Below are 16390 nucleotides of genomic sequence, written 5' to 3'. Positions count from 1 at the left end.
GTCATACTAAAAGGCTAGATGGGCTGCTGATGACAGGGATTACCGCTAGAGGTGGCGCAGTTGCATTTCCAGAGGCACGACGGTGTGAAGCTTCATGATTTCTAATAGTAGGTAGAGCATTCTCTGAACATTAAAAAAATCAAATCATTAAAGATTGAAATGTGAAAACTTTGATAACGGCATTAGTTTAGGTGGAATGAGCACAATCTAAAAGAAATTGTCGAATGATGATAATGTCCCTAATTGATGCTATTTTCATACATTGTTGAATTCCTCTGCTCGATTGATAACGGAACATTTCACGTTTTTTTTGCAAAAGAACAACAGTCAGCTTGGTGGTGTCCATCTAGGCGAGGATGCTGGCTACAGTCTGTATGACATTTTAATCTATCCATTTATATGAGTCATCAATGAATATGTATCATCAATCTGTGCTTGAATGTATATATCATTTATCCATTAGGCGACAATTTTTTTATTTCTTGGTTTACGGATGCGCCGCTCTTTCAAAGTCCAAATGTTAAAAAAAAAAAAGAAGGGTTTTTTCAGATTAAAAACGATGTTTTATTGGTCTGTTTTCAGTCGTACAATTGGGTATCTCATACCTCTAGTCGCACGTTAAAAGGAAGCCAGAAGCTGGAATGTAAACAATAAACTTGTTTCCGTCCGGTTGCGCACGCACCTCCCTATGACATGCCACAAATCTCGAAGAATAAGCCATCAAGCAGGACAGGACTGGATTACTTCCCAGTGGGGATGGCTGGGTGGGAACGTACGACTGAAAACAGACCAATAAAACATCGTTTTTAATCTGAAAAACCCATGTTTTAGTCTGTTTTCAGTCGTACAATTGGGTAGAATTCGACGGAACACGGGAAGTAATCAGGAAGTGACCTCTTTCACGTCGAATGTACCAAGTTCCTCACCCCTGTAGTGACAATAGAACATTCGACCAGATGCACGGACGAGACAAAATGTTTATCACGAACTCACAGCATGGTTAATGCTCATCGACACACAACTAATTATCGATGCGACAGGACAACTGCACGCGTCAGTTGAACTGCGATCGAAGTGGTCGACGTATAGTTTAGTTACAGAGCAACTTGCAGTATACAAGGTAACTAAAACAGCATGTTTAATGCTATTCGACCCACAAGTAAGTATCGATGTGACAGGACAATTGCACACGTCAGTTGAATTGCGATCGAAGTGTGGTCGGCGCATAGTTTAGTTACAGAGCAACTCGCAGTATAAAAGGTAACTAAAAAATACGAGCAGTACTATAAAGTATGGGAAGACGATGCATACACCGAATAACCATAACAAAACAGCCGAAGAACTGCATGCAACAAAAAACCAGAAGAATGCGTACATTCACCAACAGTTTTTATTGTAACCTGCGAAGAGATCTACTTGAGGCAACCAGAGTCGATCTGTCAGCAGATGAAAAACTGTCGGGTGGATCATCCACTCCGTGGGAGACGGCCTCGATGGTCTCGACAGGGCGTCGACTATCACATTCTTGGCCCCGGGATGATACGGGCGCGTACGCCCATGTCTAAGGATCCTCACTTCTGCCCCCGCTGGCTCTGTCCCCCCCTCTGATACTTGGAAAAGGAGACCTGGCAACCGTTTCTGTCCGCATCTCTCTCGTGGGACGGCTGTCGAGGCGTGTCCCTACGAAAGGCCTGTTGCACATTTTCGTTTCTATAACGGCGTCGTGGGGCGTTCGAAACCGGTGGCCGCCTGGACATGTTGTGTGAAGCCGAAATGATGATGTCACGCTCGGCTTCCTTGGAGTACTTGTCCAGAACGTCGTTGGTACGACCGTCAAACAACTGTTGCGATGACCACGGGGCCCGTAAGAGTGTCCTGCCATGACGATCAGGTAGGTCAGTGCAGGCGATGTAACCATGACGACGTGCCGTAGTAATCTGGCCCGATACATATCGGGACTGGGCGAGGACGTCCGAGATCCACCGTTGCATACAGGTGAGGATTGATGGCACCGTCTTTTGGTCCTCGTCGAGGGGGTCTTTCTCCTCGAAGTACACTGAGAGGGCCTCGATCGCTGTCGACAGCATAGCAAGCGGTTGTAGCTGGTGACGAACAGCAGTGTCCATGGATTCCAAATGCCTGTCTTCTACTAGAATCTTGGAGGGCGCTGGTGTCTTGAAGAGTAGCCCCCAATCCAAGTCCCTACTCATGGGTGACGAAAACGGCATGCCATAGATCGGGTAACTAGATCGACCAGGCGGCTTGTTGAAACTCTGTCCCGGTAGAGCAGAGGCAAAGTTCTGGTCCATATCGTGAGCCATGGCTCTGAAGACATCGGGAGGTGAAAACTGAAGAGACTGTGGCATATCACCGACCTTAAAGCCAGCACGCGTCGGTTTGTCGGCATCATTTGATAACTCAGGCAGAAAGTTAGATAGCCAAGCAAACAACTCAATGTCTTTGGGAGGCCGAGGAGGGCTGTCGTCACAATCCATCGTCGACGTCGATTGTGTAGGCGTAGATGAAGGAACTGGTGTACTGGTCCATGGTCCATGGACCTCCGACGTAGTCGAATCCTTCTTGGTCGACGCCGTCGAGGCGACTACCGCCGCTGTGATCTGGGCTATCAAAGTCGGGTCGATAGGAAAGTGAGACGAGGGTGTCGATCGGTCATCAGCTCTACGAAGCTGATCTAAAAAAAACTCCCTTCGAGAGCGTCGCACGTCCCCGTGGGGGCGAGGGCTACGATCTCTAACTGTAGAAGTAGTACGATCCCTATCGTAGTTATCGTCCGAAACAAACTCACGACGTCCACGAAGGCGACAAACGTCCTCGTGTCGTTTACTGTCTATCGACGAGGCCCTAGACCTGTCGTCCCGTGAACGGGAACGACTCCTGGAGAGGGATCTGTGTTCACTGTCGACCCGCACGACGTTCCTATCGTCGTTGGTAGGACGAGAGACGGACCGATTGGGGACCGTAGTCCCCCCGTGGTCCTCGTCACCACCCGGTCCCGTTGTAACGGGGGTGGCTGAGTGACGCTCTCGATCAACCGATTGACGAAGATCAGTAGTGCGGGAAGTATCATCAGCAGGCGAACGGTCACGTGTCTTGTCGAAAACATAAGTTGACTGAGGCGGGTCTTTTTCAACTGATTTCTTGGGTGTGGCCGACGCGCCACCCCCAGGGCCAGATGTAGAGGGTGCAGAGTCCAAGGATCCACCCGATGACCTTCTCTGCTTGTAGCGCTGGTCAGTAGCCCGCTTTGCCAACGCACGAAGATACAAGTTAAAGTTGATAGAAGACAAGTGCTCACATTCTTTACAACGTTTATCCCACGAACACGTTTAAAACCCGTCCTTAATTATGCAGTAAGGACAATACTTGTGAGGATCTACTTGTGACAGTTTTCGTTGACACGAGGCACAAATGCCCGCCATCAAGTCAAACAGTGAAACACGTGTTGAACACAAACAATGGATTACCAAGGATTACATTCCAGGAGTCTACAGGGAAGACATATTATCATTACTTTATTAGAACAACAACTGTAGACACACGATAAGTACTAGTAGAATACAAACTAGCAGTCTATCGCAAAAGTCCTTCTCGAGCGACCAGCTCAGAGGCGCGCTGAGAGATTTGTGGGATGTCATAGGGAGGTGCGTGCGCAACCGGACGGAAACAAGTTTATTGTTTACATTCCAGCTTCTGGCTTCCTTTTAACGTGCGACTAGAGGTATGAGATACCCAATTGTACGACTGAAAACAGACTAAAACATGAAAATTACCCTTTTTTTTATTACCGCCGATCTTTTCGACAAAAAGTTCAAAAAAAAGAAGAAAGATTTCATTTCCTCATCGAGAGTAAAGCAAAGGGAAGTCACTCTGATATTTCTTGCTGGGATCCTTCTCTAATACCATCAAAGCTTGTCAACGCAAAGCGCAGTGGTGACCAGTTTAACTATTTCAACACTGTTGGCCGTTCAAAGCCACAAGTCACACCGCACGGTAGACCGTCCAAGTCACGTCAAAATAGTTTATAATTATATTAACCTACTTGTCATATCGTTCATTTATTAAATCTATCACATTTCACAATGTCTGAAATACGTATTCCATTTGATTTTATCATTTCTTTAACTATAGATAAAAAATGTATTCACTAGACACTATTTCCCCGCAATGTTATTGAAAATAAAATTCTCGGACACGCTTCGAAAAACGGGTCCTCATCGAACATGTCAAACAGCAAAATAAAGACCTTCCACGTGCTGAAACGTCTTTATTTACAAAGTAATAAAATCATCAAAAATATATCTATAAAAGTTGCCAAACTGACATCTTAGTTATTATTTCCAACTTTTCGTGCGATCGCATGTAATCGTCAGTCAAAAGACATCTCGCCTTTCATCGCCTCGATTTCTCGGCTCGGACACGATGTCTTAATGCCAAAATCTATGCATAAGAAATCTTTGTCACAGCTCGTAACCTAGCTCTATGCATCCATAAAGTTCCATATTTTTAATATAGATCGCGATTTCATGCTTAAACGTTCAGAATAACATGATTTAACCCAAACCTTTCGCCAAAGTCTGAAAATTACCGTTGCTGTAATTTGATTGGCTGCCTTAGGTCACATGCTTAAATTTGACCAATCACGAACCTTGTAGCAGATTTTGTCGGTGAAACAATATAAGTTTTTTTAATGTATACTGACATGGCAGCCTTCGACGTATGTGTTATTCATACGAAGCTTTGAAAACGGAGGTATCTCCTCATGTTATTGAGCGGACAGCCACTATCATTGGGAAATGGGTGATGACAGATATTATTTGTAATTCTTTTTAAAATAACGTTCCAACAACGTAAATTAATGCAAATAAAAAAGAAATGGGTAAATGGATTTTATGAATTCTTATATTTGCCGAAAAAATCGTTAAATTTGCGCTTCATTGGTCCTTAATCTGGACGTTATGAATGTTTTAGCTTACATTATTTTTATTTAAAACAAACTTTATTTAGTTGTGCCCATGCTGCCAAAATAGCAGCGTCTTTCATGCATTTCCATCCATGACATGAATATTGTTATGTTGCCATTTGTGCACAAGCTGAGTGCCAGGGATATAATAAAATGTTCTTGAAAAATTGAGTTATTTTACTTTTGTTACGCCAGGATATTTTTTTCATACCTACCTAACTTTTTAGGAAAATATTCAAGTAAAAAAAATGTGAGAGGCTTTTTTTTCTTTTTCTTTTAAATTGGCCTGCCTCACTTTTGAAATGAGTTTGAAATCCGTAAACCAAGAAATAAAAAAAGTGTCGCCTTAGCATGATCATATGATTATATAGTTTTTGTTATAAAGTATACATACATGGATAAATTTATCATTCCACACTTCAATATCAATGTACAATTATATAATTCCAAATTAATCTATCTATCATCCACAAAATCAAATTTCAGATTGATGTGAAATCTTTTGCGCCAAAAGACCCAAAGTCAGTGAGAGAACAAAATGTTTCTCAGATATTGACATTTGTGTTTTCAGGGGTCAATGGCCAAGGCCCCATGAATATCAGAATCACTTTAACATCAATATTTCATCCTCAAACCTTTTCCATAGGTGTACAGATACTAAACTATACTCACCTGAACAATAAAGTCCCCAGCTGGCCATAGGTTGCACAGCCGATAGTGATGTTATGTTGACAACCACTTTAGAAGGTACATCTTTAAACATCTGCATAAATTGAGCATTCAGTGCAACAAGTCCGGCTACATTCACATCCAGGTAGTGAGACACTTGGGCCACGTTGGTCAAATTTAGACAGAACTCACTGCCAACAGATCCAGCATTGTGTACGATCATTGCTTGCTGGAACTCACTTGCCACTCTTCCCTGCAACAGAGTCAATCAGGTGATTGTGTCAACAGTGTCATTAAGAAGAAAAGAGAGTTGAAATGAAACAACAGTCATTTACAAATCGGCAAACAAACAAACAAATAGTATAAAAGAGGATTAATCCGTAAGTGGCAATTATCAAAGGAATCATAGGTAGGAGCACCTTAAGAATACAGTACCACAACTTCTCGTGAGGACCATCTGCCGTAGGTCAACCGTCTCAAACACGAGCAGCCAGTTTTTGTGAGAATCTGTCAGACGCAAACTCGTGACCTTAAGATTGTTAGCCCGACAGCTTACCAACTGAGCTATGTGCGCACTGTGAAACTTAGTGCAACTGACCTAGTCATGCCTACGATGTTACGGAACTGAACGAAGAGTGAGTTTGCTTTTGAATCGGTATTGAATAAATGTAGCAGGTGAAAGTTGCTTGTGTAATTGTACCAGCACAGTTTCCAGAATCCAAAACCGTTACTAAATTCGTCACTAAACCATTTCACCCTTCTTTCTTGACATTTTGTGTGAAGAATATTAGGAGCCACTATAGAATCTATAATAGCCATTAACCGGTTCCTAACCCTAATGATCTTATAGCTAGCGTTGAAAGATCTTGAAGGGGATCCAAGGGCTAAGAATAGAGTTTGGGGAAACCTATCCTAACACTGGTGACATTTGGATGCATTCACCTGTGTGATGCAATCACAAACTTGCCCACACATAATGAGTGAGTGAGTGAGTTTGCTTTTACGCCGTTTTAGCAATATTCCAGCAATATCACGGCGGGGGACACCAGAAATGGGCTTCACACATTGTACCCATGTCAGGAATCGAACCCGGGTCTTCGGCGTGACAAGCGAGCGCTTAAACCACTAGGCTACCCGACCGCCCCTCCACACATAATGAAACTTAACCCAGATGCTGAAGTAAATGAAGGTGATCATGACTTTAGCCCTGCTTTTACCATGTTTACTGGAGCTAAAGAATATCTGGACAGACCATTTACGGCAGATGAAATTGCTACTGAGGTTAATAAATTAAGAAATAAAATAGCAGGTGGGTGCGACAATATAATTGATGAGGATATCAAAACTTCAATTTGTATCACGATAAATATACACACAGCTGTATTTAATAAAATCTTATATTCTGGATGTTATCCAACGTCTTGGTTAAAACCATTTATAATTAATAACAATAAAGGAGACTTTAAAGACCCAAACAAATATAGACCCATTACACTCCTATCGTGTCTGAGCAAGTTATTTACATCTGTCTTGAACAACAGACTAACTTCTTTTCTCGATAACACTGAAACCCTCTCTGAATTCAAGCTGGATTCTGGAAGGGATATTCTATGAGTGACCATATCTTGAATCTGTAGTCTTATTCATATTTTGTAAACAAAAAAGTTATTCTGTGCTTTTATTGATTTTGAAAAAGCATTCGACAATGTCTGGAGACAGGGATTATGGCCAAAACTTATTAATTATTAATTACTGATAAATGGAAAATGTCTTAAATAATATACTCCATTTACAGCAATATTAAATCATGTATTTCAAGCAAAGTAATAATCACAGAATACTTTCAATGTCTAAAAGGTGTACGACAAGGTGAAAACCTGTCACCTATGTTATTCTCTTTATTCATTAACAAGGCTGATATCTAGTAAAGACTGCGTTGATCCTCCCTTTGACATGTGTGAGTTTGAATGTTGCGTTATGACTTGCCACGAACCCTTCATAGTAAGCCAACTGCCTGGGTAGTCTAGTGGCAGAGTGTCCGCCCACAGAGTACTCTCAGACTACTCATGGTTGGCGCAACAGTATCTGATTCCCGGACGTTATATTAACTGGTGTTATCCATGACAATGACACTGAGTATGTTTAAAATGGGCTCTCTGAACATATCACCATTCATTCCCTTATGATAATCACCAGTTATCTTATTTGCCTCGAAAACTAGCCATCAATAAGCCACAGATCAGGGTTCCGGTGGACAAAACAATGACACGATTACCTTTACCTGATGGTACTATATGTGCCCTTAATCCATCTGACGATAGCCACATGTAGTCATCAAGGTAAATAATCTGGAAACCCTGACTTTGACAGTTATGAATGGTGAAGAGATAATGTGACCTCATAGACAGGATGAAATAACTTTCCTTGAAAACTACTGTCATCGCCACGCACAGTGTATCGAAATCACATCTTGTGGAGAGCAATAGTTAGTGCAGGCCGGGAAACATTAATTCTGTCTGTTATTTCCTCCCCAATTTTACTACAAGTCGAGTGAGTGACCTTCTGCTCATAAAGCTTGTACACTATACGCTTAATCACCCTTTATCAAAGCTGTCTAATATCCTTTTACGCCCCGGTTTTGTTTTTGAGACTATCCCTATACCTGTTTTGTTTTATTTATCATACCTGAGACTTAATGGTATGAATTGAAAACCCAGTAGCTTGGGCAGTTCAGTAATTCACCCTATCTAAACTAATAAATGGTTTCCCTCTATCTCGCTGAAGTGTAAAGAACTTGTGTACATTTCCTGGTACAGGGCAGTGTTGACAAAACAAATTTTGTTATTTTAGAAGATGTACATCTAGAATTTTCTCCACATGAATTTTTTGTACGGGCAAAAAGCATTTTCCTAGCATTCCCAACAGTACTTTAATATACAAACGGCCTCAACAGACCAAATACACTCGCAATGAACTACTCAAACAATGTACTACATTGACTACAGTTCACTTTATTATGGCCTAAAATTTGAACGTTAGTCAGGCTTTTTGACCAGCCCTAGTATATTGCTTGTTTGCTTTAATATCATTGAAATGTTTCAACCTGAGCAATTAATGGAAAAAATGATGTACATTTTCAATAAACTTAAGTTTTACACTGACACAATGTTTTTACCCCAACACAAAGACATTCCAAGCTGATTACCGTGAGCACATAATGCGGCATTTTGTTTCCTATTATCACACTATCTGTTTATAAAAACATGTTTATTGTATATGTAGACATATGTTTGTAGTAAATTTTATTAAATCTATTCAAACTTGCATTCAATATTGTTTACATTAATTTTGAAAGAAATTGTGCACCAACATTATTTACAGCAACCACAAACAGATTACCGCTATCAATGCCTTGAAACAAACCTTAGTTGTCAGGGAATGGATACATGTATCATAAATGCCACACTTTGACTTGTTAAAAGTCATAATTGTTGCAGTTTGACTATTATATGTCAACATAATGTCTTCGCAATCGAATTGCATGTAGCGTGAGATTGTCAAATTGTTCCACACGAAAAATATATCCGGCAAAAGCAGATGAACCAAAGTACTATGCTTATGGTTATAATTATTTAAAATAAGACAATATTGGAATATATTATTCCTGATAACATAACAGTTTCAGATACAATTCCTTCGATCATTGCATCAAGATTCTTTGAACTTATATTATTGGGTATTTTTTTAATGAATCACTGGTAGATTTGGAAAAAATGTGTACACAGCTGATAGATATTTCCAGCTTAGTTCACAAGAAAGTACACACAGTAATCTTAATCTCTGCACATAAATCAATGCCTAGCAGAACAAGAAAAACAATTTAAATGGTAAAGCATCACAGCTAGTGATGTTTTACCTCAAATTTCACTTTTTTTTACCAAGTTTGTTATCACCTGTTCGTTCATCTGACTCACTATCAGAAGGGATATCATGTAGATTTTTTACTGTGCATAATACTTGAAAATATTTTTTTGCACTGTGAATAATAAACAACTACAATATTCTAATCCTTTTTCAAACTCTAATATGTGTGAGCTGAGGCGATAGTGGCGAAGATCGTGTTAAGTAGGCTGAGCATGTAATGTTGTTGGTCATCTACCCCTACAACTCTACCTTGGTTAAACGACTGATCATCAGTTAATGCTCATCAATTATTGGGACCCCAATGGTATCAATGTATCGGGGGATCACTGCAGTCATACGCATTGACATACCCTATACCTAAAATTATCAGTAAGAACTGATTATATCCATAGATTTCTTCAGAGACAACACAATTACTCATATTCAAGAGATATCAGATTGGTTCGATGCACAAATGAATATACTGGTATGTTGTGTGAACCGACACTCATGAAGGCATAACATGTGACATCATAGATCCATGACACTAGATGCACCATTTGTCTCGTGCAGGATTAGTGTGTCAAGTTTGGAAATCATGTGCAGCATATCATGATAAGAATAAAGACACTCTGTGGTAACACTTGACTGATTGTTAGTTTTGTCATTAAGTGGTACATGGAAACATCTCTTCTTAACGTAAACATTTCTCTTTATGTTTCTATGGTTCGGGTTTCTTTTGACGGTGAGTATATATATACTTAATTTGACTGTAATGTGGTCACTGGTCATTGTCGTGATCAATTAGCACTGTCAACATGGTCAAACAATGTCAAATAATTTATTTTCTTATTGTTTCTCTGAATATAAAAAATAATACATCAACTGCTGACTTGTTATTGTAATTGTGAATAAATATTTGTATGTGTTACCCTACATTCGTGATACGTAACATATTCATATCTTTGTTACAGCCCTACTTGTCATATGTTTTAAAATCTCACAACTGCATTGATAACAAATGTGTTGCTTGACAAACGTTTCATGGGAAATACATTACCTTATATTATGGGTTCAGTGACAATGGAAATGGGTAGTATTGCATTGATAACAATTGATAACAAATGTGTTGCTTGACAAACGTTTCATGGGAAATACATTACCTTATATTATGGGTTCAGTGACAATGGAAATGGGTAGTATTTAGGTTACGTTAAATGATATTAGTTTGAGAGCCATTTCGGTAGTAAATGCCAAGGGGCATGATCTTCTATATCTGGTATAGGGGCAACGCACTGGTGTCATGATTGGAAAGCTTAGTATTGCTATATCGACACAAAATACCCTGAAATATGGATTAAAAGCAATAACTTATTCTGTGTGTTTGTATGAATAAATATTTCCTATCTAGACCTGCAATTAATCAACGTAATGCTAAATAGACAATAGGCTGATCCCTTACCATGATTACATATTTAAACATTAATATTCTGCCTTCCTATACATATTGTCCACTTTAACGATGGTAATGTTATCAAATGTAAATGTTTCTGGGGTAGCGAAGATTTTTTAGTGATACATGTACATTGATATCGCAATATCGCAAATTATTGATACATTGATATCATTATTGCAAAGATATGGAAGGCTATGATGTGATGCGTACCTTGATACACCAGAATAACAACACAAAAACCATGAGTAAAAACATTTCAACAGTTTCTTCCTTGTTAATAAAAAGTAACATGATGCCAAAATTATTCCAACTCGCTGATCTGTAAAACACAGGTGACCTATCAAGCTCACATTTATCCCTATTTAGATACGGTTATTCTTTCGTTGAGAAAGTTACAGATAAACAAGTACTTTGTGTCTTCATGAAATGCAATACAGGTCTGTAAGTATCGCGTATCATATCAAAGGCCATGCACAGTGTGATATCAGAGTTTGGTGCCTCGATCGTTTCACCCTTATATCCGGACAGCAATGGGGTTACTCCTCTCACGACACTCAATAACTTCTTGAATGATGCAAAGTAGACAAATGAAACCCACATTTGTGAAACAGTTTGTACCAGAGACGTATTCAAAATAATTCCAATCAGAACATGATCTTATATCAATATGTTGTGTTCATGCACAAGCTAAGCAACGACAATTCATTAGTAATTACACTGTTTCACTTCTACCGCTTTGATAAGTTTTAGACAGATTCAAATAATTCTTATAATAACAGCTTAATTTATTACTGTTGGCTACATATTTTGTAAATATAGTTTTTATCAGGAAGGCAAGTTACTTTTATTCAAATTATATGAATGTATGAAATTTGTTTAATCTAAGACAAGTCTATCAACTGTCCGAGCAATGTCTGCCGTATCTTATTTTCTGTTTTGGTATTGGGACAGTGCATAAGATTACTATTTATTCTTAGGGTGTTGTAAGAATTGATGCAATCTTAAATCCGAAAATGGTCAAGCGTGATCCTTCTCAGCTTATGACACCTTTGATCTTTACTTGTTGCTGTCCACAATCATATTTTTATTGACCCATGTAGCCTACGAGGCTGAAGTCATGTCTATCCCATATAGTGCTGTACATTAGGGCTGGGACGAGTCCAAATTTACGACCCGGGTACCCACACCCCTATTACCCGACCCTACCCAGTTACCCGCTGTTGGTGTCAAGAGACAGGTACAAGATGTCTGATTGGGAATAGTTTGACAGTAGCCCTGTAGAATGTATATAGATACATATATATAAAACGATGTGGTCATGCATACACTGAAGTTGACTGAAGGTTTAGCTTTGTTCAAACTTATGTAAGTCAGAAGGAACGTGTTCATAGTCATGAAGAAATGCGAACATTCGAGACTTAAAATTGTCGTGTAACCATGTACATGATGTAGTTATATATTTAATTTTTGTCATGAAACAAGATATCACGTGACTAACCACGGATCCGGGTAGTCCTGTGGGTACCCAGGTCCTACTCAGTAACCACCCGACACGAGTACCTGAGTTACCTGTCCGAGCCCTACTGTACATGAAATGAACCTTCCATGCCCTCTGCTTATATCTGCGCTTGGGAATCCACCTTTTGATTCAATTTCTGCTTGACTTTCAGCGGGATATATATTATTTTCTTATTATGGCTACTGCTACTGGTGAAAAGTGTCACTCATCACTAGTGCTGCTGCTGCTGTTACTGCTGCCAACCCATGTTGCCCTTTTAACTATATTTTCCTTAACTACCAACAAGTCCTGCCTCACCTAGACCTTAACCATTATTTATTCGGCAAGTTCAAGGAAGGCGTGTTTCAATAATTCGTGTAAAATTAGCAATTCCGGTGCTTTAGGCCAGAGGGCGTGGCAGTCGAAGAGAAATGTTAACTGGACATGAAGCAGAAGAGAGAGATTCACGACAGTAAACTCTGTGCATATGTAGCCTAAAGGATAGAGTTTGTCGGGTATAAAAGATATTGCTTGAGCTAAAGAGTACCAACGATGTCTTGGTACTGTCCCTGGCATCTAAGCTACGTAAATGACCTCATGTCAACCTACCTGAAGACAATCTTTGAGCAACGCATTGTACTTATGTTGATCAAGCAACCCCTGGTCAAAAAGATGGGTCACGCACGGAACACCGGTACTAGCTTTCGTTGACAAAGTCTTCGTCACGGCCAGCTGTTCCAAATCTCTCGCTAACGCTATGACTAGGGATCCTGGTGGAAACTTAGACGCAAAGCTGACAACGATACTCCTTCCAATACCTCTGCTGGCTCCGGTGACAATGCATACTGTTTTGATAGAAAACAATTTTTTTCCAGGGAAGTCAGCCATTGTCGCAAGATATGAGTATTGTAAGCGACGTACTGGTAAAGTTACCTCCCTTTAAAAATGATTTGGCCTGCAGATCACATATATACAGCGGTATCACGTCAATGTGGAATGACGACGAATACTTGTTGGGGGTTCATGGGATTTATTACGTCTGTTCAGGGATCGGGGATATAGAGATCCCACCACAATATGGATACGGATGATAATTCCCTAAAACATAATATAATAAGGTTGAATTAGTAATATAAACAAGAATCTATATTAAACAAACATATTATTACATTTACTGTTTACCATGAGCATGATATTAAGCATATATTATCAGAACAACCATCAGTATATTATTACAGCTTCAAATCCCATTTATATGATGCAATACACATCAAAATATAACAATATATATACATACAACTATGACATATTACTCTCTCTCTCTCTCTCGTGACTGAAGAATAAGTAATATATTTACAACATTGCGTATCATGTGGATGGTACTGCAAATTATACTATATAACAAATATGCAAATTATTAAAATGATAAAAGTGTATTTAACTAGACTAAAATATCAGACCCTAACCTCCTTAGGATAACTATAAATACTAAAGAAGTCTAAACTAACTTACCCCAATCAGTGCAGTGCTGTGCTTCATGCCGAGCTGTTGCGCAGCAGTGGCCAGAGAAAAGAAATATTGAGTGTTTAAAGCTAAAAACATGGTCACATGCTACAGAAACAATAGAATAGGCAATCACTGGCCAAGCTGTGGCTGGACCATATCACTAAAAACCTTAATTAACTAAACCCTGTACTTCACCTAAGGATTAGTAGAGAGTGCTCAGGTTAGTTTTTGTCATACTTAACTCAATTATTTACCTAAGTTTAAAATACGTAACTTAAAATACACAATATTTACATTCTGCTACATTCTGCTACATTCTCCCTCCCGACTTACAATGTCACATGTCTGGGTTGGAGAAACGATGCCCTGCATTTCCAATCTGTTGATGCTGTTGGTACCATACTCTTACAGTAATCTCCACTCGTCAGCCACGCAGGCCTGTGGCTCTCTCTCAAGGATCTCCTTTGTGGCGGAGTTAGGAGAACTCTCCTAGGTAACCTTCTTGGTGGTTCCGGTATCAGATCTTGGAATGGTTGCTGTTCCACGTTGGTCTCCGTCTCAGTCTCAGCTTGAGATACATTGCCTACTGTGACCTCAGCACCCTCTACCCTCGTCGAATCCATGGCATCAGTGGAAACAGATTATTCTGGTCCATTAGATCCACTGGGTTCCACGTCTTCAGTAACGGGACTAACATTGGGTGGAATGTTGGTCTCTGAAGAATTGCCGGCTGGGTCAACAGGCTGAGAAACTGCATGTCAGCAAAACGGGGTAATCATCATCAGAATCGCTTTCTGAATCTGACTGATCAGGCATCTTGTGTTCTTCCGTCCTTTTCCCCATGCACGTCGTCCTTGGTTTAGGAACAGGAACAACCGGAGTAAAATCTTGTGGTGAACCTAATGAACAAACTGGCAACACCAAGTTCCTATGAAGTGTTCTGGATCTTCCTTCTCTATTTTCCTTCTGTACACGGTACACAGGAACACCTGGATTAGGTTGATCCCCAACAACATAGGTGTCATTTTCCCACCTTCCCATCAAAGGCAAGCTGTGTCATTAGGACGCGGTCCTTATATCTAGTGAAATGATCTGTGAGTACAAGAATGTGCTGGTATCCTCCTTTAGACATTTCAAGGGAAAGAAAGTCAACGCAAACTAGCTCCAAAGGCTGGCTTGTGGCAATAGATGTTAAAGGTGCCCTGTTCTCTGTAGGTTTTCTTCTGATGCACCTATCACAAGTCTTAATCCACTGATCCACATCCTTTGCCATTCCTGGCCAGTTGAGCCTGTCTCTGCACAATGCCAATGTCTGTCTCTTCCCATGTGGCTAATATCATCATGTTATCCTGTCAAGACTACCTTGATGAAGTTAGCAGGCAGAGCAAGTTGTTTCTTCTCAACTCCTTCATGAAGAGTTACATGGTAGAGAACTCCATGTAAAAGATGGTTGAATTCCCTGGACAGAGCTACTGGTATGTCTTCCGGGATGTTGCCTTGATGAATTCCATCAATGACCTTGTGGAGAACTGGATCCTTGTCCGGAGCTTTCCTCCAGTCCCTGAGAGACATAACGGCAACGTTCTGCTTGTTGTCGGGGCGGTCAGGTAGCCTAGTGGATAAAGCGTTCGCTCGTCACGCCGAAGACCCAGGTTCGATTCTCGACATGGGTACAATGTGTGAAGCCCATTTCTGGTGTCCCCCGCCGTGATATTGCTGGAATATTGCTAAAGGCGGCGTAAAACCATACTCACTCACTCACTCACTCTGCTTGTAACAGTTGTCATCAACTTAAATAATGTTAGCAGATAAACACAATCTTTCCACATAAATTGGTTTATGGCATCTGTTGCATATAGCCTTGACAGATGTTGCAGCCATATCTTCTGTTTCTGGTTGTGGCAATCGTGAAAGTGCATCAGCAACTGCATTACTCTTGCCTGGACGGTACTTGATGTCAAAGTTAAATGAGGATAATGCTGCCAACCATCTGTGTCCACTGGCGTCCAACTTTGCTGAGGTCAACACATAAGTAAGGGGGTTATTATCAGTCATCATAGTGAAGTTGTGTCCATATTGATAGTCGTAAAACTTTTCTGTGACAGCCCATTTCAACGCCAGGAACTCCAGCTCGTGTGCGGGATAATTCTTCTTGGCTTTGTTGAGACCTCTGCTGGCATATGCAACAACCCTCTTGTTACCATATTGTTCCTGGTACAGTATTGCACCTAAACCATGGGAGCTGGCATCAGTGTGAACTTGAAATGGTAAAGAATAGTCTGGATGACACAAGATGGGTGCAGATGAAAGAACATCTTTCAGTTGTTGGATGGCAGCTGATTGTTGTTGGTCCAATATCCACTTTATAGTACTGTCT

General features: G+C 40.3%; 1 protein-coding gene across 1 annotated transcript in view; it reads right to left on the bottom strand.

Moving 5' to 3' along the window:
• LOC124118625 (sepiapterin reductase-like) overlaps nt 1-13414 on the bottom strand; it is a 39235-nt gene extending 25821 nt beyond the window's left edge. Inside the window, exons 1-2 of the mRNA XM_046480818.2 lie at nt 13117-13414; nt 5654-5903 (exon numbers count right to left, since the gene is read on the bottom strand). Coding sequence (XP_046336774.2) covers nt 5654-5903; nt 13117-13395 — 529 coding nt within the window. The 5' untranslated portion in view covers nt 13396-13414. The remainder of the gene's footprint in view (nt 1-5653; nt 5904-13116) is intronic.
• Nucleotides 13415-16390: the final 2976 nt, after the last annotated feature.

The sequence above is a fragment of the Haliotis rufescens genome, unplaced genomic scaffold (genome assembly GCF_023055435.1).
Source record: "Haliotis rufescens isolate VD_foot unplaced genomic scaffold, xgHalRufe1.0.p SCAF_10, whole genome shotgun sequence".
NCBI lineage: Eukaryota > Metazoa > Mollusca > Gastropoda > Lepetellida > Haliotidae > Haliotis > Haliotis rufescens.
This window is presented reverse-complemented; position numbering and strand designations above follow the sequence as displayed.